This window comes from Impatiens glandulifera, chromosome 1, assembly GCF_907164915.1.
Source record: "Impatiens glandulifera chromosome 1, dImpGla2.1, whole genome shotgun sequence".
Taxonomy (NCBI): Eukaryota; Viridiplantae; Streptophyta; class Magnoliopsida; order Ericales; family Balsaminaceae; genus Impatiens; species Impatiens glandulifera.
The window spans coordinates 160,001,124-160,025,983 of NC_061862.1; the positions used below are offsets into that span (position 1 = coordinate 160,001,124).

The 24,860-nt window shown below is 27.8% G+C and overlaps 4 protein-coding genes across 4 annotated transcripts; 3 read left to right on the forward strand and 1 right to left on the reverse strand.

Annotated features, from left to right (window-relative positions):
* Positions 1–245: 245 nt before the first annotated feature.
* LOC124918674 (stromal cell-derived factor 2-like protein) lies at positions 246–1,852 on the forward strand. The gene is made up of 6 exons (XM_047458709.1): positions 246–601; positions 679–819; positions 888–1,028; positions 1,113–1,162; positions 1,256–1,385; positions 1,457–1,852. Exons 1-6 carry the CDS (start codon positions 503–505, stop codon positions 1,538–1,540), a joined length of 645 nt encoding a protein of 214 aa, XP_047314665.1. The 5' UTR covers positions 246–502; the 3' UTR covers positions 1,541–1,852.
* A 1,575-nt stretch (positions 1,853–3,427) lies between these two features.
* LOC124918676 (probable CCR4-associated factor 1 homolog 7) lies at positions 3,428–4,705 on the forward strand. The gene is made up of 2 exons (XM_047458710.1): positions 3,428–3,614; positions 3,686–4,705. The coding sequence occupies exon 2, from the start codon at positions 3,766–3,768 to the stop codon at positions 4,573–4,575; it is 810 nt and encodes a 269-aa protein (XP_047314666.1). The 5' UTR covers positions 3,428–3,614; positions 3,686–3,765; the 3' UTR covers positions 4,576–4,705.
* Positions 4,706–6,280: 1,575 nt separating this feature from the next.
* LOC124918677 (aquaporin NIP6-1) lies at positions 6,281–8,820 on the forward strand. Its single transcript, XM_047458711.1, has 4 exons — positions 6,281–6,544; positions 6,613–7,038; positions 8,358–8,419; positions 8,500–8,820. Exons 1-4 carry the CDS (start codon positions 6,293–6,295, stop codon positions 8,714–8,716), a joined length of 957 nt encoding a protein of 318 aa, XP_047314667.1. The 5' UTR covers positions 6,281–6,292; the 3' UTR covers positions 8,717–8,820.
* A 1,548-nt stretch (positions 8,821–10,368) lies between these two features.
* Positions 10,369–10,847, reverse strand: LOC124918678. Its single transcript, XM_047458712.1, has one exon. The coding sequence runs from the start codon at positions 10,791–10,793 to the stop codon at positions 10,458–10,460; it is 336 nt and encodes a 111-aa protein (XP_047314668.1). The 5' UTR covers positions 10,794–10,847; the 3' UTR covers positions 10,369–10,457.
* Between the last annotated feature and the right edge of the window lie 14,013 nt (positions 10,848–24,860).

The window sequence follows — 24,860 nt, forward strand, 5'->3', positions numbered from 1 at the left end:
TAAGTAACTATTGTGGTTAATTAATTACTTTATAATATTACTTGCATTAATTTAATTTAAAATAATTCATAAACTAAATATATATATTGTCTTATTTTCCTTTTCTCATTAAGAAGAAGAAATTATACCTAAGCTCCACTAGTCTCTCGCCATATAGCAAGTTGTCCACGTGGAACATTCTTATTCGTCATCTCCTACACATTTGACGTGTCATTATAAACTTAACAAAACTTCGTCTTCTTCATCTTGCTTTAACCTAATCAATCGTACGCAGAGAGAAAAGTCCTCAGGTTCCAACCTGAGAAACTCATCAGTCGTGGCTTCATCCGGGCAACAATCAAAACAAGGTCTTTCTCGAAGAAAACCATCTTCTCCTACAACCCTTACTTCACCATCCCGAATTATCTACAGGGAAACCCTAAAAAGTTCATCATCATCATCAGATTCAGATCTTAACTTACCTTTCTGGCAACGTACCTGGTTCATAACACTTCTTTTTCTCATGGCATTATCTTTCTTCGCCATCGCCCTTGTCCTTTTCCTCACTCTTGACTCCGATTACACCTCCACCCCTGTCTCCGCCGCTTCTGAAGGCGTTCAGGTATCATTATTATTACTATTTCTACAACCCAGATCTCATTATAATGTTGTTTAAACTCTCTCGATTGATTCACACAGATTACTTATGGATCTGTAATCAAACTTATGCACGAAAAGACTAAATTCCGTCTGCATTCACATGATGTTCCTTATGGTTCTGGTAGTGGGCAGCAGTCTGTTACTGGGTTCTCCACTGTTGAAGATTCTAACAGCTACTGGGTATGTATGTTGATTAATTTGAAAAAAAAACGTAGCTTTTATGCTTATTATGATGTGGTGTATACTAGATTGTAAGGAATGCAGCTGATAAAAGTGCAAAACAAGGAGATTCTATTAAGAGTGGAAGTTCAATTAGATTGCAACATATGAAAACTAGAAAATGGCTTCATAGCCATCTACATGCTTCACCCATATCTGGCAATCTAGAGGTTAGTTTTAGCAAGCAAGAAAATACTGTTTTTGTTTTCCTATTGATGAATGTTGATGATGGATTGGAAGTATGTTACGTATAGGTTAGCTGCTATGGAGGGGAGAATGAATCAGACACTGGTGACTATTGGAAGTGAGAACATCACCATGATCATAATTGATTTGGTTGGGAATGAGTAGTAATAATAATAATACAATCTTCTTCTGTTGCATATTGATTATACAGAGTTGAAATAGAGGGAAATGGTAAGACATGGAGACAAGGTCAAAGGGTGAGACTTCATCATGTTGATACAGGTGGTTACCTACATAGTCATGACAAGAAATACACTAGAATTGCTGGGGGTCAACAAGAGGTAAGTTTTGTTCAAAAACAAATAACTAGAAAATTTCTGAACAATAACTAATAATGTTGATTGTGGTGCAGGTTTGCGGTGTTAAAGAAAAGAAAGCCGATAATGTTTGGTTGGCGGCCGAAGGTGTATATCTACCGGTTGCGGAAACCAAATGAGAATCATCTATATGCAATTCCTAGATTATTTTGGCACAAATTGTTTGTGATTAGCTACTGTAAGTTGTTGGACTATGACTGACTCACTTATGCATCTTTTGAGTTTGTCAATAACTACACTATAGATTGTGAGAGTTTGTTTTAACAACACTAAGTTCTTCTATAATGCATTCATTATTCAATAGTATTATTCTTACAAGAAAACATGCAAACTAATAATATATATGTTCCTTGATTTTGTCTTTAATTTGTATCTTATTAAAACTATAATACTTTTGCCTTTTACTAATGATATATATAATGTTTCTCCTTTGGTTGATTTTTCCATCTTACTTGGTTCTGTCCACTGATTTTCAATAGCTATTAGCAGAGATGTCCATTGCTTTCAGTTTGTTTAGGTGTTGGTTGAAAGTTTATTTTGATTATTTAAAAGAAATTGATGAGTGATGATTTTGAAGGATTGGGATATTTTTTTTTTTGTTAATGTTAATCAAATAAATTTTTATTTTGAAATATAAGATATTTTAATTAATTAATGAACTTATCTATGTTTTTCTGACCTAAACAGTTGGGGGATAATTTTTCAATAAAAATCACTTAAATTTTTTTGTTCTTGTTCTGCCCTTTATTTTGGTTATACACTATTTTATATATATTGTTTAAATATAGTTATTTCAGAATTATTTGATTTTTAAAAAAATTAAATAAATAATATTTATAAGACCCATGCCAAATTTAGGTCCAAAAAGTTAAGATATTTATGTGAGATATGAGGCAGGAGTTTGGGGGCCAACCATACTATAGTACAAACTACAAAGATCTAAAGCATATATAAAAAAACAATATTTTTAACTAAATGAAATGCAATTAAAAGTTGAGAGTTAATGAATATTTTATTTATAGATGTCAATTTAGGGCCGATAAATTTTGACCCGACATGAAAACACGACCCGAGTCGAATACGAAAAATCAAATTAGGGTCATGTATTTTTTGTTCGGGTCAAAACCAGGTCGATTTGTTTAACCTGATTAATAAATATGTTAAAATCGAGTCAACATAAAATGACCCAAAGTAGACCCGATAACTCGTTTGTAAGTTGTTTTTGTTGAGTATTATGTTATTCTTTCTTATCAACTTACTCATTTTCTTTTGTAAAACTTATTATAAAACAGATTTGTGATTTAACTTAATTTTTTTTTTTTGTTGATGTCATTTTATTTTAAAACAAATATGTGAATTAATTATATCAGTTTTGATTTGAGTTAGGTAAATTAAGTCCAACAAGTTATATTCGAAATTAGAGATTTTGACCTAAATTACAAAACAAATTAGATTCAGGTTAATATCGTTCAACTCGTTAATATGTGAACCTGAACTCGCCAACCTGAAATTGACACAAATTGTCACCCATAAGGTCAATTACATATTAAGTTAACGAAATTTGAAATCATCATTTTGTATAATTCTAATAATAAAAATTTTCAAATTGTGATTTTTGAAAGAAGAGATTCAAAATCTCGATTATCCTGTCAATTAGAAGTTAGAACTAATTTATATATATATTTTTCGTTTAAGACTTTTAATAAATATAAATTTCAAAGAATAACAAAATGTACTAATCTATTTAATAAAAAGTAAAACATAGAAACATGTCCTTACTCAAAAGTATTTAGAGATTTTACATTTTCATATATTATATTATATTAAACACTAAAAATATAAATAAATCTCCTTAAATATTACAAAGTAAAATCACACAAATGCTCATTATCCTATATATTAATAATTTTTATTTAAATTATTTAAATATAAAAAATAAATAAATTTGGATAAAAATCCATTGCCACTCACAAAAATCAATAAAATCTTTTTGTCTATATTTCTGGCCTCATATGAATGATAAATATCTAAACTTTGACCTAATCCGTCTCCTGTGGCTACCCATCGAACCTTGCCATCACCCGCTTCGTGCGCCTCTCCGAATCGGCTCATCTATCTCTCCATCGTCGGTTCGTAACCCTTTTTGGCCGATTCTCTCATCTGCAGCTCTTCAATTCCTCACATATCTACCTGGTAAGCTTTCTCGATTCATTCTCCATCGTCAGTTCTGTGTTAATCGTTCCTTTTATTGCCTATGTTTGCAGATGTTCTTTGGAAATTCATATGCAATATTCGATTTTGTGAAAAGGGTCAGAATTATTTGACCTAATTGTGAAAAGGGAAAATGTCTCTGTTACAGAAAAGCGATTTGATCCATATTCGCGAGGTTTGGGATTATAACCTAGAGGAAGAATTTGCTCTGATTCGTGAACTAGTTGATGATTATCCAATCATAGCAATGGATACAGAGTTCCCTGGTATTGTACTTCGTCCAGTTGGTAATTTCAAAAACAGTAACGATTATCATTACCAGACATTGAAAGACAATGTAGATTTGTTAAAATTGATTCAATTAGGTTTAACATTCTCTGACGAGCAAGGTAATTTACCCACCTGTGGCACGGGTAAGAGCTGTGTATGGCAGTTCAATTTCCGCGAATTCAATGTACATGAAGATGTCTACGCCAACGATTCAATTGAGCTGTTGAAACACAGCGGAATCGACTTCACCAAGAACAACGAGAACGGAATAAACTCTAACAGATTCGCGGAGCTCTTGATGTCATCTGGGGTTGTATTGAATGATAATGTGTATTGGGTAACATTCCATAGTGGATACGATTTTGGATATTTGCTTAAGGTTTTGACTTGTCAAAATCTACCCGAAACTCAAGCTGGTTTCTTTGAATTGATAAACATGTATTTTCCAGTTCTGTATGATATTAAGCACTTGATGAAGTTCTGTAATAGTCTTCATGGTGGATTGAACAAGCTGGCTGAGCTATTGGAGGTAGAACGAGTTGGAATTTGTCACCAAGCTGGTTCGGATAGTTTGCTCACGGCTACTACCTTTAGGAAGTTGAAAGAGAACTTCTTTAGCGGTTCGCTTGATATGTATGCGGGTGTTTTGTATGGTTTAGGGGTCGAGAATTGAGTGAAAAGAAAGATTAGTTTATATGAGATATTGTTGAGTATATTTTTTTTTTTACAGTTTACAGTTAAGATTGCATACTTTTGGCAACATTGTCTCTTCTAAATCTTTTATAATATCATCATTCAAAATCCTTGTTTTTGTTAATTGCTACTTGCTAATAGAATACTTCGTTTCTGGTAAAGAATCTCTTTATTGTTTAATAAAGGAAATGAAAGAACAGAAGAGAAGAGGAGAGCCATCCATGTAACAAGAGAATATGTTCCACCTTGAATGTTAGTACTTCATGAACATGCAGATTATGTGGTTAGTTAACACTAACCAATCAATTAATCTTTAATTAATTAGGGTTCTTTCTTTAAATTAGTCCCACATTAACCTGGTTTTGGATTCCTCTAGACTGCTTTTGAGTTTTGACTACAATAATTAGATCATAGTCCATGACCCATCCAGAGAATAAGAGTTTCTTTTTGGTAAGAATCGAATATGAGACATTTAATCTCTTAAGTATGTGTACCGAGTTAACTGATTTAACTGATGTGTGCTCTTACATATTCTCACCTATTTTCACCCGACAATCACGAGCTCAACTTTTCAAGTTTTGTACTCCAATCTATGAGAATAAAAAATTGTGGATTGAACTGAGAATCAAAGGGTAGCTATTATTATTCAAAGTACTAACCTACTACCTCCACTTCATTTTGGACCTCATGTGAGTAATAATAATAGTAACATTGTTCCAAATATGCATAGTTTTCAACTTTCTTTCTAGTCATCAAGTAACAATCATTGCTTTAAAAAATTCCTTCATTTAGTAATTAAAGTTATTACAATTTGGCATAGAACACTAGTATGTATATGAATAAAAATCAAGGAATGCATGATACAAATATCAGGAAATTAATTTATTGATACAATCGATATAGTAAACCAATGCATACACTATGATGTGTAGGGACGGATTTATGTTAGGGACAGCCCACCCTGAAAAAAAAAAATTCTTAAGAGAAATATAACATTACCTCATAATTTTTTAATTTTTTTAATTTATTTCTCTAATTCATAGAAAATAGGTAAGACATATATTTATTCACTTGTTTTATCCATAATTTTCATGTTAATTTTGTAAGCACTCCAATTTTCTGTCTCGGACGATTTGAGTCTAGACCACCCATGATCCAATGAATACGATCATGATTATTATATATATAATCTTTTAAAATAAATAATATAGATCAATGATCATCACATGAATTCATGGGTGTTGCTCCACTTTGACAAATATTTCAAAGGAAATATTTATGCTGGATATGATCTCTAGTTCATTCTTAGTTGGTGGTGCAATGCATTAGGGTTATTGAATGTCAAAATATTGATTGATCATGTTCTCTTTATGGATAGACAATAGAAAGTGGAGGAGCTTGGAAGAGAACCCATCACTCCTTTTAATTGACCTTATTTGACAACAAAAGTTTTTTCTTCCACAATTATAATTTCATTCAAACATAAAAATATTATTTTATTTTCTTTACACTCTGCCAATCCTATACACTTCTTACAAGTTGTCATCAACAAAAACAAAACAAAACAAAAACATTATTTTATTTTCATTTCTCGTGATTCTCCAAGTCAACTGTCCCCATCATCTTACTATATATAAACCCCAAATGTATTGTCTATTTAATCATTAACAAATTGTCTTAATTTTTTTGCTACAATCATGGAAGATGATCAAATTCCGTCAGCCCCTTCAACTCCAATGACCCCGGGAACTCCCGGAGCTCCACTCTTTGGCAAAAACCACCATGGATTCCGACCAGACATGAACAATGGCAAGAAACCTAATTCAATTGCTTCCCTTTTAAAAAACTCCAAATGCTTCAAACCCAATTGGTCAAATGATGTTGAAGAAGGATCTCTCCCATCTCTCTCATGTTCTATCCCATCACCACCCATCTCTCTCTCAAGAAAGGTAACATTTTTAAATTTTATTTTTTTATAAAAGAACAAGAAACATAGTTACATTTGTAATTCTACTAGGTGGGAGCAGAGTTTATAGGAACATTAATACTGATATTCTCCGGTACGGCGACGGCAATAGTGAACCAGAAAAGTGAAGGATCGGAGACATTGATTGGATTGGCGGCTTCAACTGGGTTAGCAGTTATGGTGGTGATTTTGTCGACAGGACATATCTCAGGAGCACATTTAAACCCAGCTGTTACAATTTCATTTGCAGCTTTGAAACATTTTCCATGGAAACATGTACCTATGTATGTATTAGCACAAGTGTTGGCATCGATATGTGCTGCGTTTGCTTTGAAGGGTATTTTTGATCCGGTTATGGCCGGAGGTGTGACTGTTCCGGCGGAAGGGACGACGAATGTTCAAGCTTTTGGTTTGGAGTTCATCATTAGCTTCAATCTTATGTTTGTTGTCACTGCTGTTGCCACCGACACTAGATCTGTGAGTCCTTTTCTTTTCTTTCTACCTAATCATGATACTCTTTTTAATTCTTTATTTAATATATAAGATTCAAATTTCATTTAACAAAAAAAATTATTTTTTTGGGATAATTAGTTGGAGTTTATATTGGGTAAGTTTTATTTAAATAAATCTCTCATTCATTAAAATGGTTGAATCTTCAAAATTGGGCAATTGGAATTTTGGATATTTATTTTTCAAACATTACAATTTGGGTTAATTTATTATATATATATATATTTTTTTTTTATAAAAAAAAATAGATTAATATCACTAATTTAATTATTGAATTTCAGTGAAGTAAAGATTTTGATTATCGATTCATTGAAATTTGATATTGAAAATTTTAAATTCATTGATATTTGTAGTTAATTAGTGATATTAATACTTTTTTTATAAATATCATGTAGACAAACCTTATTTTGTATAATTTTAACAACAAGGAACTACAAAGTTTGAAAAAAAATGTTCTAAATTTTTTGTCCTCCAATAATAAATCTCAATTTTATAATTTGGTAAAAAAAATTAAAAATATTTTATTTAATGAATTGGGTGGTGATATATGAAAAAATATGTAGAATGATTTTTAATTATAGTTTAATTAAAAAAATGACTTAGTTATTTTTTAAGTATATTATTTAAATAAAAAATATTAAAATATAATAGAAAAAGGTATTTTAAAATAAAATATATTTTAATTAATTATTTGAGTTATTATGAAATTTTTAATTAAATAGTGTGATTTAAAATAATCTCAACTAATTCAAATAACAAAATATCTAATATGAAATCTATTAATCAATTAAATAATTATATCATAAAAAAATATTTTTTATTTAAAATATATATATATATATATATATATTACAATTAAATTTAAAAGACAGTATATGTGTATCGAATTATAAAAGTGAATCATTCATGCACATGTACTATGTAAAATACATTCAGTGCATATGTATTATTAAAATTAGATCATTTTTTAATCAATCCAACTGACTTCATCTCTAAATTTGAAATAAAATTACTAAATCTTAACTCCTAGTCCAAATTTCATATATCAATTTTAAGGTAGAGTTGAAAAAAAATTGTCTAATTATGATTCCTTAAATAATATGAATTTTCATTATCACTTATTATCTTCAAATAACCCATATCAAACAAGGCCTAAATTTAATACTAATCAAACTTTATCCATGTGTTAATATTTTTATAATGGAGATCCAGCCTAGGGAAACTCATAATATTATTTAAATATTAAAAATTTGCAAATAATAATAATAATAATGGGTTTGACACAGGTCGGAGAGCTGGCGGGAATCGCGGTGGGAGCCACCGTCATGCTTAACATACTAATTGCTGGGTAATTAATTAATTAATTAATTAATTTAAATTATAATTAATATTTTTAAAAATTATAATGAATTGATTATTAAATTATAGAGGAACAACAGGAGCATCTATGAATCCGGTAAGAACATTGGGACCTGCTATAGCTGCTAATAATTTTAAGGGTTTTTGGATTTACTGTTCTGCTCCTTTTCTCGGAGCTCTCGCCGGAGCCGGTGTTTATTCCGCCGTTAAACTGCCGGAAAATTATAATGACGACGATGATCATCATGCTAATCCAACCGCCGGTCACAGCTTTAGAAGGTCATGAAAATGTAAATAGCAGCCGTCGATCGGATTTATGTATATCAAACTTCATAATAATTAATGTTGCTGCTGCTTACTTAACATTTGATGAATATTTTATATTATTGTCTTCCATGTATTATAAATTCATTAACAATAATATATTGTCACAATATATTTATTAATTAAGATGTTCAATAACAAAATTACTTATCAGATCCTTTTATTTCATAATTAATTTAATTTTCTATAAGGTTAGATCAAAAATTGAATATAAGATATTTAATAATCAGGTTTTTATCCTACTTTATGTTTGGGTTGATCTTTTAACATAATTTATAAACAAGTAGCCAGGGATGGCAATCCGTGATGATTTCTAATATGAATTGTCCCGTTTGGGTTATTTTTTCGATGTTTGATCAGTAGTTGACTGTATGGACGACTCCAGTAATTTAAGTTAGGATAAACTTGAAAAATATTTGGGGATGGGTTTAAGAAAAAATATATATTGAATGATTTTTTTTTTTTTAATAATTGGATAAGCAAATATTGAGTTAAATTAAAAAAAATAAATAAATTAGGGGGCTATGTCACATTTCTATCTTAAAATTTATTATTATTATTTCGGGTGGGCTAAATAGATCTGTTCCTACCGATCTCAATATGATTCTGTCCCAAACACTATTGTACACAACAAAATATACAATATCACATATATTTATTTATTTTTAATATTTTGTAGGAGTTTTAAGTTAATTTCTTTATAATAATATAAAATTTTAATAATATTATTATATATAATATTAAAATATTCGTTTATATAATTTTATAAAATATTTTATTTAAGAGAATATACTATAACGGATTTCCGTAGAAATTCACTAAAAATTTCAAACGAGTAAAAAATATTACCAGACGGAAATGACAGACGTATTATAAACATGTTAAAATCGATTTGAAATAAACTAAAGTAGATTAGATTCACTAATCCGTTAAGTTTTCTTTGTAGATTTTATATATTTTTTTTTACTCAATCATTTATTTTAAATGACAAATTTGAAATAATTTTTATGTTTCAAACTTGCATTGCATAATCTTCAACAGATATTAGTTTAATCTCTTCAACCTTGCATAATTTTTATGTTTCAAATTTGATATTTTAATCTCTTAAACATCGTGATATTTTAATCTCTTAAATATGATTTTAGTTTTACCTTGTATTGCATAATCTTCAACAGATATTAGTTTAATCTCTTCAACCTTGCATAATTTTTATGTTTCAAATTTAATATTTTAATCTCTTAAATATCGTGATATTTTAATCTCTTAAATATGATTTTTTTGTTTTACCACTGACTCTCCCTGTTTGAGAGTTTTCTATTCAAACATTTAGTTCACCATTTTAAAATTTATAGAATTATAATAGAAATTATGATTTAACTTTATTATTATTTTTTTTTATATTATTTTAATCCGAAATAAAGATCTAATATTAATTTTCTCATCACTAAAACCCACTATAAATTCGCATAGTATAATTCAACCAGCAAACTCTATAAAATCCATTCTCATTTGAGTTAAATTTTATTTACAGTAATCTTTTTATTAAAATAGTTAATAAAAAAAGTCACAAATTAAACCTAGAAAACATAATTACTGATGAATGTCACCGATTTTGCTTATTACACATTTGGGGCTCAAATGACCTAAAAATACAACCAATCGTAAAAGACTGTAATTTCACTGCCTAATACTAAATCAAAATTTCAGACAATCTCAACTTTTCCTGATACATCAGATTTCATTTTCGAAGAAATCGGTTTAAAGCAAGAAAGTATAACGGCGGCGAGAAGAATACCGACGAGATCCGCAACAGCGTCTTTGATTGAAGCACCGGCTGAATTGAAGAAACCGAATTCGTCGGCTATCTCTTTCGCGGCGCCGGCGAAGAAGGATGAGATGCAACCGATCCAGATGCTACGACGTCGGAGAAGCGGATAACGAGTTCGTCTGACTAAAAGGGATACGAAGACGGCGATGAAGAAGCCGAAGAGGATATGTTGAAGCTTGTCAAATGCTAACCAATCGTCTCCATTCTCCATTTAAAGGGATTAGTCAAACCCTAGATTTGAAAGATAGAGATTAGAGAAGAGAGAGAGATTATGTATGCCCTTCAATTTCTTTTAAACTTTTATTCCCTTCTTTTATACAAACTTATTTTATTGTTCAATTTAACAAATAAGAAAAATATAATAAAAAGAGATTATATATTATAACTTAAAAATAAGACCCCAATAAAATATATTAGTTAATTAAGTTTTTTTTTTTTTTAAGTATAAGAATGGGTTGAATTATATATTATAACTTAAAAATAAGACCCCAATAAAATATATTATTGTGACAAAGGATTTGTTTACCATCCCTTCCTAATTTTATTTATTGATTTTTTTTTTTTACAATCATCCCTGCACAATACGGTTTTGGGATCCTTACGAGACACTATTATACCATATTTATCTAAAAAATATTATCATAATATTATATAAACGAATATATTGAAAATTCATATTATTATAAATAAATAAATTTAAAATTATTATAAAATATGAATAATAAATAAATATACTAATAATATTATATATTTAATTATATTTATTAGCGTTTATGGCATAATCACGGTGAAATCGGAATGAAGTAAGTGCGGGAACATAAATATCATCCCCGCCCAATGACAAATTCAGAGCCAGATTTTAACGGGTGTTCCAAAATTTATCAAGTATAATTTTATTTTATTATACAATACTTATATAAAAAATAAAAGTATAATTAATAATAATAATAAAGATATAAAATCACGCCGATACTAATAAAATATTTATCCTTTTACAATTCAACTACTACTAGATTAGAGTTAGACAATGGGTTAGCTAAATACGAACCGACACGATCCAACACGATATTTGTACAGAACGATACGATACAATATTATCTCACTCGGGTCTTGAGTTGACACTATACAAGCACGAGACAACACGGTCACGACATGATTATGAGTTTATACGATCGAAACACAGTTACGAGTCGACACGGACACGACACGAGCACGAGTATACACACGAAACGACATAAACACAATTAGTCAAGTGACCTAAGCTACCCACGTTAACATTCTCTAAACCTATTACATTTTTATTCAATTAATAAATTATTTAATTTCATAAATGTAATATTTATAATTAAAATTAAACACATTAAAATATAATATTAAAATAAAATATTAACTTAAATAATATAAATTAAAATAAAATATAAATAAAAAATGAATTATATAAATAAAAATGTGAATAATTCTCTTCGATATTATTTTATTAATTACTTATTAATTTTTTTAATTATTTATAATTTTAATTATTATTAATACATTAAATAATAAATATATTATAATAATTTTAATTTTAATAATATAATAATATATATTTATATATTTTACCCACTTTTCCCACTTTCTCTCCCATTTTTTTTCTTAAACTACCCGTTTTTACATTAACATTATCAAATGACCACGTCTCTCTAAATATATTTACATTTTCATTAAGTTTATAAATTATTTAATTTTATAAATGTAATATATATAATTAAAATTAAATATACTAAAATATTAAAAAAATATATAAATATTAAATAAATTATATGAATAGAAATTTGAGTCTCATAATAATTATCTTACATATTACTTTTATTAATTTACATATTATTTTTAAAATTTTAAATTATTTTAAAATTTTAATTATTATTAAAACATTCAAACAAAATATATGATAATAATTTAACTTTGATAATATAATAATATTTTATAAGTTTTACTAACAATATATAACTTAATATATATAAATAAATAATTAATTAACATGAGTGTCAAGACACGATTGTGTTGACACAATAACAAAATCTAGTCGGAATAACACGAAACACGAATTTAAACACGAGTTAGTACGACACGAATAAACTCGTGGACACGAATAAACTCGTGGACACGAATAACACGACACGAAAGAATCCGTGAATAATAATATTTTGAGTGGATCAAGACACGATACGACACACATAAGATTTAGACACGACACAACACACATAAGATTTAGACACGACACAACACGACACGATTAAGAGTCTAACACGACTTGCCCGAGTCAAATACGAACGTTTATGTACGATGCCCAACTCTACACTCATGTAAGTTAATTTGTGTTTACTTAAATATTTGTTTAACTCATTCTTACTAACATAAATATGATTTTTTTTTGAATTTCTACAAACCCACATTTCTTAGTCTTTTCAGTCTTTTCATTTCTTAGTCTTTTACGATTGTGTTGAATTTCTATAAACGTGTTTGGTTGTTTTATAGAGTCAATTTATATTGGACTCTACATCTTTTACGCACCTCGAAAGGTACATTTAATTTATTTTATTTTAACAAAAAATTACGTAATATTAACTTTCGACACTTTTTTATTTTACTAAAATATTGTTGTTAAATATATATTATTAATGTAGATTAGAACAGTAAGACTACTGGTTACGATGCTGAATAGTTATACCGTCATGGTCATTTTACAAATTTTCTAGTCCACGGCGTCTTATAGTGCCAACATATTGTAGAATGGATCTTCCTATCATCCTCGATTTGTTTATTTGCAGTACCGCTTCTTATCTTGGTAAGTGATTGTCGCTTATTTCAATTTATTTATTCGTACAATATACCTTTTAGACTTATACAATTTTATTAACCATTTTTTTTAAGAAATAAGTGATAATTTTTATGGAATAGAACTAACTATTCTATTTCTAATATGTGTTGATATTTTTTTATTGTAGTTTCTGAATGTGATAGGCTTCGCGTTTATGCCACTTTTATTTAGTCACCCTTAGGATCAATGTTGTGATCTGTTTTTTTTACGGATATTTTATAAAGGACATAAATATTCTGGTTAGTTTCTTTTTTTTAAAATTTAGTTAAGATAATTTTTATGGAATAGAACTAACTATTCTATTTCTAATATGTGTTGATATTTTTTTTATTTTAGTTTCTGAATGTGATAGGCTTCGCATTCGGGTGGTTCAGATTAGAGTTGGGCAATGGGTTAGCTAAATACGAACCGACACAATATTTTTACGGAACGACACGATACGATATTATCTCACTCGGTCTTGGGTTGACACGATACAAGCATGAGACGACACGGTCACGACACGATTATGAGTTTATACGATTGAAACAAAATTACGAGTCGACACAGACACGACACGAGTATAGACACGACACAAGTATAGACACAACATGAGCACGAATATACACACGAAACGACATAAACACAATTAGTCAAATTACCTAAGCTACCCACATTAACATGCTCTAAAGCTATTACATTTTTATTCAATTAATAAATTATTTAATTTCATAAATATAATATTTATAATTAAAATTAAACACACTAAAATTTAATATTAAAATAAAATATTAACTTAAATAATATAAAATAAAATAAAATATAAATAAAAAATAAATTATATGAATAAAAATGTGAGTCTATTAATAATTCTCTTCGATATTATTTTATTAATTACTAATTAATTTTTTAATTATTTATAATTTTAATTATTATTAATACATTAAATAATAAATATATGATAATAATTTTAATTTTAATTTTAATTTTAATTTTAATAATATAATAATATATATTTATAAATTTTACCCACCTTTCCCATTTTCATTCTCAAACTACACACTTTCTCTTCCATTTTCTTTCTCAAATTACCCACTTTTACATTAACATTATTAAATGACCACGTCTCTTTAAATATATTTATAATTTCATTAAATTTATAAATTATTTAATTTTATAAATGTAATATATATAATTAAAATTAAATATACTAAAATATTAAAATAAAATATTAATATTAAATAAATTATATGAATAGAAATTTAAGTCTCATAATAATTTTCTCACATATTACTTTTATTAATTTACATATTATTTTTAAAATTTTAAATTATTTTAAAATTTTAATTATTATTAAAACATTTAAACAAAATATATAATAATAATTTAAATTTAATAATATAATAATATTTCATAAGTTTTACTAATAATATATAATTTAATATATATAAATAAATAATTAATTAATTAATATGAATGTCAAGACACGATTGTGTTGACACGATAACAAAATCTAGTCGGAATAACACGAAACACGAATTTAAATACAAGTTAGTACGACACGAATAAACTCGTGGACACGAATAACACGACACGAAATAGTCTGTGAATCATAATATTTTGAGTGGGTTAAGACACGATACGACACACATAAGATTTAGACACGACACAACACGACACGATTGAGAGTCTAACACGACTTGCCCGAGTCAAATACGAACGTTTATGTACGATGCCCAACTCTATACTAGATGTACAAACAAATGGAGACAATTAGTTCTCCAGGTGTTCATATGTTGAAAATGTTGTAAAATTTGTTCATTTTCAAATGTGACAAAAATATCATTCTCGATGTATACTAAAAATCGTCGTTCATCCACTAATCACCCATTTTATTACGTAAATTAGTTTTGATAATTTTCATCGCAGAAGAGCATATTTCAACAGAAGCAGTCGTTACAAGTAAAACCGATGTTAACTCAATCAATCGGTATACCAATGTAAAAACTCTATGTTTCCTAGTTTCAACGATCTTCTTAGCAAGACTTCTCAAATCTTGAATCATAGAAAATTAATTTCGTACATTTTGAATGTAAGTTTGAAGTTGGTTCTCAAGTACTATACGGTCAATTAACGAAAAATCCTCCGGATAAAGTTTAGCTAGGTAGAGTTCTTACCAATATCAAATTAAGAAAATGAGTCATTTGGATCTAAACAAGCAATGCAAGTAAGTACCTCTATAGTTGATTCCGAAAAACGATTGTTTATCTTTTGAATCATCGTATCAAGAACCTATTATTATATAATAATAAAAACTAATAAAAATGATATTAGAAAACAATAAAATTCAATAGATTATTTGACCACGAGTGATGAAAATTAATATCTTACAAAAAATTTCAACACGATGATGATGAAATTAGTAATAATTTGCCCATTACGTTTGCTTCGACCACGAGTTCTCATATTTTCTTCCATATTCGGTATTGGAATCATATGCTCACTACAAAATTTGTTTACGTCGTCTAAATGTTTCTCCCATCATTCCTCTAAATTTCGGTAACCTATCTTTCATCGCCTTGATCAAACTGGCAACTAGTACCATGTTTTGATCTTTTAATTGTAAAGCAAGTGATAATTCATTTGTGATCCTCAAAAAACATTTCATGTAATGCATCACAAATACAAATTCATAATTTTCAATCTTATCAATCAAACTTCCTGCCATACCACTACTATCATCATTAGTACCATCATCATACACATTTTCTAGCACTTTTAAAACAGAAATCTACGAAGACATCAAACGAATAATAATGATATAATAATGTGAACCCCAACAAGTATCTCCTACTTGTGTTAGATTGATTTCATGGTTCTTTCATTTTCCACTAATAATATCTCCTTTCTCTAAACCTTTTAAGAGTCTATCATGTTCAACTTGTCTGAATTTATCTTTTCTCTTACATGAAACACCAATAATATTCACAATCAGAATAATATACTAGAAAAAATCACACACAATTTGATTAGTTTTAGCAACTGCCACAACAACTAGCTGAAGTTGATGAGAAAAACAATGGACAAACATTGTTGATGTGTTTTCTTCAATATGAGAGCATTCAATCCATTATACTCACATCGCATATTTGAGGCCCCGTCGTATCATTGGCTCTTCAATCTTAATAATAATAATTTTTGTTTCACAAATAATTCATCAATAGCTTTTTTAAAGAAATAGCAGAAGTGTCAGACACATGCACAATAACAAGAAATCTTTCAATAACAAAACTAGATTTGTTCACGTAAAACAACTCCCATTTGCTCTTTGATTGAATTATCTCGACACTCATCAACCATAAAAGAAAATACATTGTCTCCTATATCATTAAGAATGATATTTGTGATTTCATTGATACAAGCTCGTGTTAAATCCTTTTGAATTGTTGGAGACTTCATTTGATTATTTCTTGGGGCATTATCAATTATTGTCTTGGCAACCTCGACATTTCTTTGAGTATACCACTCAATAAACTCTAAAAAGTTACCTTTATTTAAAGATTTTAATGACTCATCATACCCACGGAAAGGTAAACATTGCTTCAAAAGAAAGTGTGTAACATCCAAAGTTGTTGTTAATCGAGTGCAATACGCAACCTCCATTACGCGCCCTTGTGCTAGTAGCAAATGTGATAGACTTTGTCTCTGATTTTGAAAAGTCTCAAGTTGTGTTATTTCATTATTATGAATACTGGATACACCAACAACAACATGCATATTAACTATTTCCATTTCTTTTCTCCAATTATTTATTCCTGAATTAGTAAATGTCTCATCTCTAACTCGACATCCTGTGTGAGAATTTACAAAGAGATAGCACCAAAAACAAAATGCAGCATCTTTTGAAATGCTATACTCTAACCATGTAAATCTTTTAAACCAAGCATCTTGAAAAGCTCCTATGCTATATACCAAATTATTTTTTGAGGATAGTTAAGACTAAATAGTTGACAAGGACCTCTAATCAAATATTCTCTTACAATCTGATCTCTAATAAAAAACCTATGTATATGAAGAATGGATGAATATTAATATAAACCTATAATATTACCACATACCTCAGATCAAATCTGTGTGCCCTCTCCAAGATCGATGACGGAAGATTTCAGATCGGGGCGCAGGGTTGTCAAAAGAGAGTCTGTAAACCTAATTTAATTCTGAATTTATAATTTATATGGTTAAAGGTTTTGAAATTAGCTTCTTATTTATTGAATTTTTTAAATAAGTTCTTAATTTTATTATATATTCAACTTTACCCTTAAATAATTAATTTGTATAAATTATATCTAAACTTTTCAAAAAAAGTAGGGTGCTTAAGCCCATTTTTGCATCCGCCAATGCTCCTGCCCTATCCTCGTCCAGTTTCAAGGAAAAATCGCCTTAAAAGGATAATTCTGATAAAAAATCATAAAACAGGTTATAATTGATATCTAATCAAACACAAAAATATAACCAAATTAATCATTTAAAGAATAACTGTACAAAATACTCATCAACAACATATATAATATATCAATAAAAAGATCAAAATTTAGTTAAATTTTATAAATAACTTAAAATAATTCATTATTATGGGTTAAAGAAACTTTTGCTTTTCAACCCAATGAAGCTCATAACAAAATAAAAAATATATATGTGATGAATGGTTGAACCCTATAAGATCATAAATCATTTTCTTATGACTTATGATAGGAGCACATTCCGAAAAGAAAAAATGATATATATGTCTGTGTATATATATATTTTTTTATCCAAAATGTGACACAATTTTTTAATTTTTTTTATTTACTTTTAATTTAATTCATTTTTTCTATTTCGTAAAATAATAAGTAAAACTTACGATTTTATCATTCATTTTAATAATAAGTTTTAAGTCTATCTCAGTTCTTTGTAAGCCTACACTGGATACTAATGATAGTAATTTGAAACCGCCTCGTGAAAATCGAACTGAATTGTTCCGTTTAGGACGGTTTTCCCCCGAAACTGAACGGGGATAGGACGGGAATGATATTTGTGTCCCCCGATCCGACCCACCCCAATCTCACCCCGATTATGTCCCGAATACTATAAAACATAATTATTTATTTATTCATTATAAATTATAAGAGTGTTAAGTTTATTTTTTTATAATAATATAAAATTTCAATATATTATAATATATATTTTATTAAAAATTCTGTTTATATAATATTATTTTATATTTTTTTTTATTTTTTAAATATTTTATTATCGGTGCCCCGCGGGAATTTTATGAAACTGAACAAAACTTACTATTCGAGGACGGTCTTAAAAAAAAATCCCAAAATAAAAATTGGGCAAACAGTCTCATTGCATCATATTGTGTATACGTCCCAATTATTTGATCCCTTGGACTTCAAAAATATCCACCATTAGTTAAAATGATAGAAATGGAGACGGTATAAAACAATATAATAAAAAAATTACATTATTATTACTTGAAAATTTTGGAAAAGAAATGAATGAAACTTTAAGAAAAAAAAAATGAAGGAAGAACAGAAGAAAAGAGAAAACCCTACCTCCACCTGTTTGACCCGAAGTGGATCCAATTTTTCAGTAACAGCCCAAAGTTTCTTTGAAAGCCCAATACAAATATTCCTTGATTCCAAACTCTTGGACCTATAAAAAAAATGGTTTGTTCTTTTTACTTTTTCAATCCAAACAAAATATGAAAAAATAAAACATCTTAAGAATTAGGCTGGTTTAATATGGGCTTATTGAAAATTTTGAAAAACAAATATTAAAGTATTCAAATAACCTCATACAGATAATTTATGTCATTTTGTGATTTTGTGTTATAATGGTTTATTTGGTTTTGTTTGACTTAGTGTAAGTTGCTTTTATAGAATCGAATATTCCTTGATATGCTATGAAAACACATGTTATTGTATATATTATGGTACATTAGATAATGAGAAATTTAAACTAGATTTTTAATAACCAACATAAACACATTGAAGTAAAAAAGAAAAAAAAAATACACAATAAGCCAAGAAGAAAACAAGGAAGGTTGATCAAATAACCGCAATTTTGTTCAAATTGCTTACAATTTCGTGTGTCTATATTTAAAATAAATGCACTTAATTATATCGTATTATTCACGGGCCAAGCTCTGAGAATTATGTTTCATTCAAAAAAAAAATAATAATTCATGGACACAAAATTAAAAAACAAATGATACTCATAATAATTTTAACAAAATTAAAATATATACCTAAATTAAATATATAATTTAATATCTATCATATCAAAAATTCATAATATATAAAAAAATATTAATATAATTGAGAGAAATTATATTTATTAAATAATTAAATAACTAATAATATTATATTTTTAAAAATTTGAAAATTTTTGGGCTAGAGCCTATGCAATTGGCTATGGTGGGCCTGATTATTCACAATTAATAATTAGAACACACATAAAAAAAACAAAATAATAAAAAAACCTATATATGAGACCCATTTTCAAATAGTCTCAAAAGGTATCCCTAGACTCTAAAACATAAATTCATCATGATGTCCTTGAACATAAATTAAGGGGAAACAATATAAGGATTGTTTTGATTCTAGTTTATATCCTTAATAATAATAAAAAATTGAATTTGGATCATTTTGTTTTAAGTTGGTTGAGAAACACTACAAGGAGCAAAACAAAATTACAAGAATGCTCAATATATTAAAGTTAAGGCTACTTTAATCTCAAACCTTGAGGAAATTATAATATTCCAAGGCCTTGTTTTCTTTGGGTTTTTTAAAAAATTCATCCAAAATCAATTATTCAATCAATCACTTCTTAACAATCACATCACTCATTTCATTAACCAAAATACTAAAATACCCTCTATTTTAATTTATTAATTTTTATTTTATTCATATATATCAATACCCTTTTAATTCTTTTTACCAAAAATAATCATCACCTCCTCAAAATCATCATCTATCATTATTTTTGTCCTCTCTAGATTTAAAAAAAAAAACCAATCCGAACAAGGCCCAAGTGTGAAAATTGGGACTCTGGACCAAATCTATCAAAAGTTGTAATTATTCAACGACCAATATCGACTAACTATAACTGCTTGTTATAAAAATAAAAATAAAGAAATCGGTCTAAAAAACATTCATATATTATCGTATACAACCCAATTCAATATCAATGTGCTTCACAGAATTCCACCTTATACCACAATTAAGACCTCTTTTGTTTATCGACCACCAATAGAGCGATAGAGCTCACAAATTCCAACCCTTTGAAATTGGTGGTCGTTGTCGTTGTTGCTCGACCGCTGAATTGCTAATACTTTTTGTATCAAACTAGGTCTAATTAAGTGAGTGGGCTTCACTTTTAATCCACATGTCACATGGTGTTTGTTGCAACTTCAAAGAACATAGTCTCTATTTATAATTATATATTCTTTATTAGTTTTGATCATATCATGGGTCAGGTGCTTAGTCATTAGATAGAGGTATAACTAGTCAGTCATACATGTGTTTGTCATTTCATGTCTTGCCTTTTTCCCTTTTCCCTTCATTGGTTAACCACACTTGCTTTTTAAAGGAAAGAGAGTTAACCATATTTAAATTGAACTTATTTTTTACACTTTAATTAACCATACTAAGGATTAGGAGATTAATTAATTTTTATTTGTTATTGTTTGTTGAACGATGAATATCAACATTACCCTACATCAATTACACTTACTTCAACTTAAGACGTTTTAAGTGAGAATTGAACTCATGACTTTAGTCTCGTTAAGAGATAAATTAACATTATAAAATTTATTAAATATGTATTCATGTGAGGTGTTATATGGAGAGAGAGGAGCATAAAAGATAACATGTAAAGAAAATGATATTCCAACTTTATTAAAAGTGGGAAGAAAGAGACATTTAAGTAGTGATCATGTTTGGGAAGGTAAAAGAGACTAAGCACCTGATCTTTCTTTCTTTCTCTTTTCTCACTGAGGTTTAGATGATGCTAAAGGCCAACTTCATAGCCACTTACTTTTGAAACATGGGTTTTTATTTCATTTTTTAAGAGTAAAATCATCAGACAACTAAATCTTTTAAAGGGGATTTTGAGGGCCTACTTGAAATGACAAAGCAAGCCAAACCCACAAAGGAATGCATCATCAAGGATTAGTGTGTTTTTTAAGGGAAATTAGTACTAGTTTGTTTATACTCATTATTCATTTGTCCCTTTTTGCCAATTCTTCTTTTTATTATTATTAATGTTGTCATTCTCAAACTCACTTAAACAATCTATAATATATACCCATTTTGGACTTTTTTATAATGGGGAATTTTTAAAGTTATTCAAGTGTAGCTAACTAGTTTCAACTATTTATTAATTTGTGTATATAATTACAATGATCTCCTTATAGTGAAAAGTTAAAACTACAAATTGAAATTGAGTTAACACAAATTAAAAAGACATTATTGAATAAGATTGAGAAATTATCCACATCAAATGCATGATCATTTATACAAATTATAATCTAATAAACCTGCAAAAATATTCTTAAAATATAGGTCACATGTTGAATTCACATTTAAAACCTCTTAAATAAAACTGTGAAAGATGTATAAAAAAATATTTACCAATATTTTGAACACATAGCCTAAAGACAACAAGAGATAGATATTTTCAGCCTTTCTGAGGTCCTGGCTTCGAGCCCGTCAAACGACAAGTTTTGCGTCTGGTTAAGTGTGTTTGCGAGTTATATATTTAACATGCGTGAATTAGTCTCACTTCAAAGGATAAGTGGAATGCTGACGTTCTAAAAAAATGCTGATTTGGTTTTAACCACAATTTAATTGAAAGTTGTTTGTTTTGAGGGGTTTAAACGGACATTTTAAAAGGTTGAGGACCAATTTGAAAATAAAATATAGGTTTCGATATTGTTATTAATTTGCTTTATTATAGAAGTACAAATTAAGCTGATCACCATGTTCATTGAAATATCCTACACATCAGCTTCCATATATTATCCAACAGCTGTCGTGTCGACACTGGTTTTGATGTTTAAGGATGACACGTGGCAAGTTCATATTGGCCAAAGAAGCAGTTGCCCTGCCAATTACATGTACCAACCAGCAGTATTAGTAGCAGTACTATCCCTATCTTTCGTCTAGATAGCTGATTAGCCGCCTTGTTTGAAACCCACTTATTTCATAAAATTGAATTATATATAAGGTGGGTCGATATAGTATACCGTATATTTTTATTCATATCTTATAGCGTACCGTATCGAAAGTTTTGGTATAGAAAAATTTATATATTTATCGTACCTTTATTTCAATAAATACCTTAATTTAATACGATATCGATATTATACTTTTGAAATCGAAAAAACATATTATTTAAAAAAAAAAATCAATTGAGTATGGTAATTATATAAAATTTAGACAAAACTAAAAAAATAATAACTTTTATTATAAAATAAATTTAATTTAATTACAAAAATTTGAATAAATATGATATTTAATTAAGTTAGACTAAAATGAAGGCGACAATAGAGATTCAGAACGGTATATTCTAAAAGAAAAAACCAAACACACATTAAGTGAAATAAAATAATATATAAGATTGGTATATATTGAATAATATTATTGTATAATTATATTTTAATTTAATTTTCAAAATTATATTTCAATAATTGAATTAATATTAAATATGTTTAAGAATAAAATAAAGTTGTTAAAGATAAATAAAATAATAGATATATTGAAAGTTATGTTCATAGTAGAAGAAAATAATTTTATTAAGATTAGTAATGTTTGATATTGCTAAAACTTTTATAACGGCGGCATGAATCTAATTTATGAAATTAAAATTTAAACATAATTATTTATAATATTCAGTATTTTGTGATATGTATTTTAAATATATCAAAAATATCAATAATTTTCTCATTCCTACCTAATTATATGTAACACATGTAATATATATATATATATATATTGTATTTTAATTTTTTTCATGTGAAAATTAAGAAAATAATGTGTAAATTTTTACGAGATTTTTTAAATCATCGTTCGGCGTTTTGTCATCTAATTAGTTTGAATAAGGTTAAATGTTTTCAAGATCATGGAGTTAAAATATTCGATATCTTATTTCTTTTAATAAGATTTTTCTATCAAAATAGTATAGTAGATTTGCAACGAAATTGAATAGTCTTTAAGCATCGATAATTAAATGTAAATATTATCATTATTGGTCAGGTTGGCTCACCAAAATGTCTAATATTCAGCGGAGCGTAACATTTGGAGATTAATTTATTATATGTGCAAAAGTTTTCGTGAACAATCTAGATTCATTGAGAGGATAGTTATTCCATCAGTTTTGGGGACGACATTTGGTATAGTGTTAAAAATCTAATACGACATATCTTGAGTTTGTTTTCTTTGTTATATGTAAAAATAATAATCAAACCAAACAAACCTGTATACAAATTGTACAAAATCTGACATGGTACACTGTACTTCTTTGTACGAATACTAAACTAATCTTTAATATGTGATAGTAAATTAATTGGAGTAATTTTTATTAGAAATATTTAATAATATATTTTTAAATAGTTCATTTATAATAATAAAAAAAATTACATCTAAACACACATTTAAAAAAAAAAGTATAAGAGAAAGTAAAAAAAAATTATAAAACATGAAAATAAAAACGCATTGGAAAACATATTATCGAATTAGTTGATTTTCGAAAATGACATAATTATCTAACCACTCCAATTTTCTCAAACTTTTTTCATAATGTTTAGTTTTCACATGAAAGAGCAAAATAATAATTGCTTAAATTAAATTCACTATCTTATAATTCATCTTTGTAGTAAATATATATTTAAAGAAACAATGGGGCAAAATATTGCTTTATAACATAAACAACAAGAAAAAGCTACTCATAAAAAGAGGATCATGCAAATCTTTCTCGATGCTTATTCTTTCAATTAAAATCAACCCATCATATTTGACTAAGCAATAGACATTCATATTAGTGGAATATATAGTTTGCAAATTCTATCTTATTATTAAATTAATTACCCAAATCTCATATTAGGGTTTTATTTAGTTTGGCTAGGGATTTGAACTTTTTTAATTGCATAAATCCGAGACTATGTCGAATCGTTTTCTTAACATTTATCTTTGCCAGTTGATAAACCCTAAACCGTCGCAATCAAAATAGAAAGGGTGGAACTTCAAATTTATTTTCTTTAGGAGTTAATTAAAAGTTCTGTCGGTTGCCCAACAATAGTGATCGATCTTCAAACATTAAGGGAAATAGTATCCTAACTAGGAGTCTGTTTGATTTAGAAATGGTGTCTTAAATTCGCTAGCAAATTCAAGTTTGTAT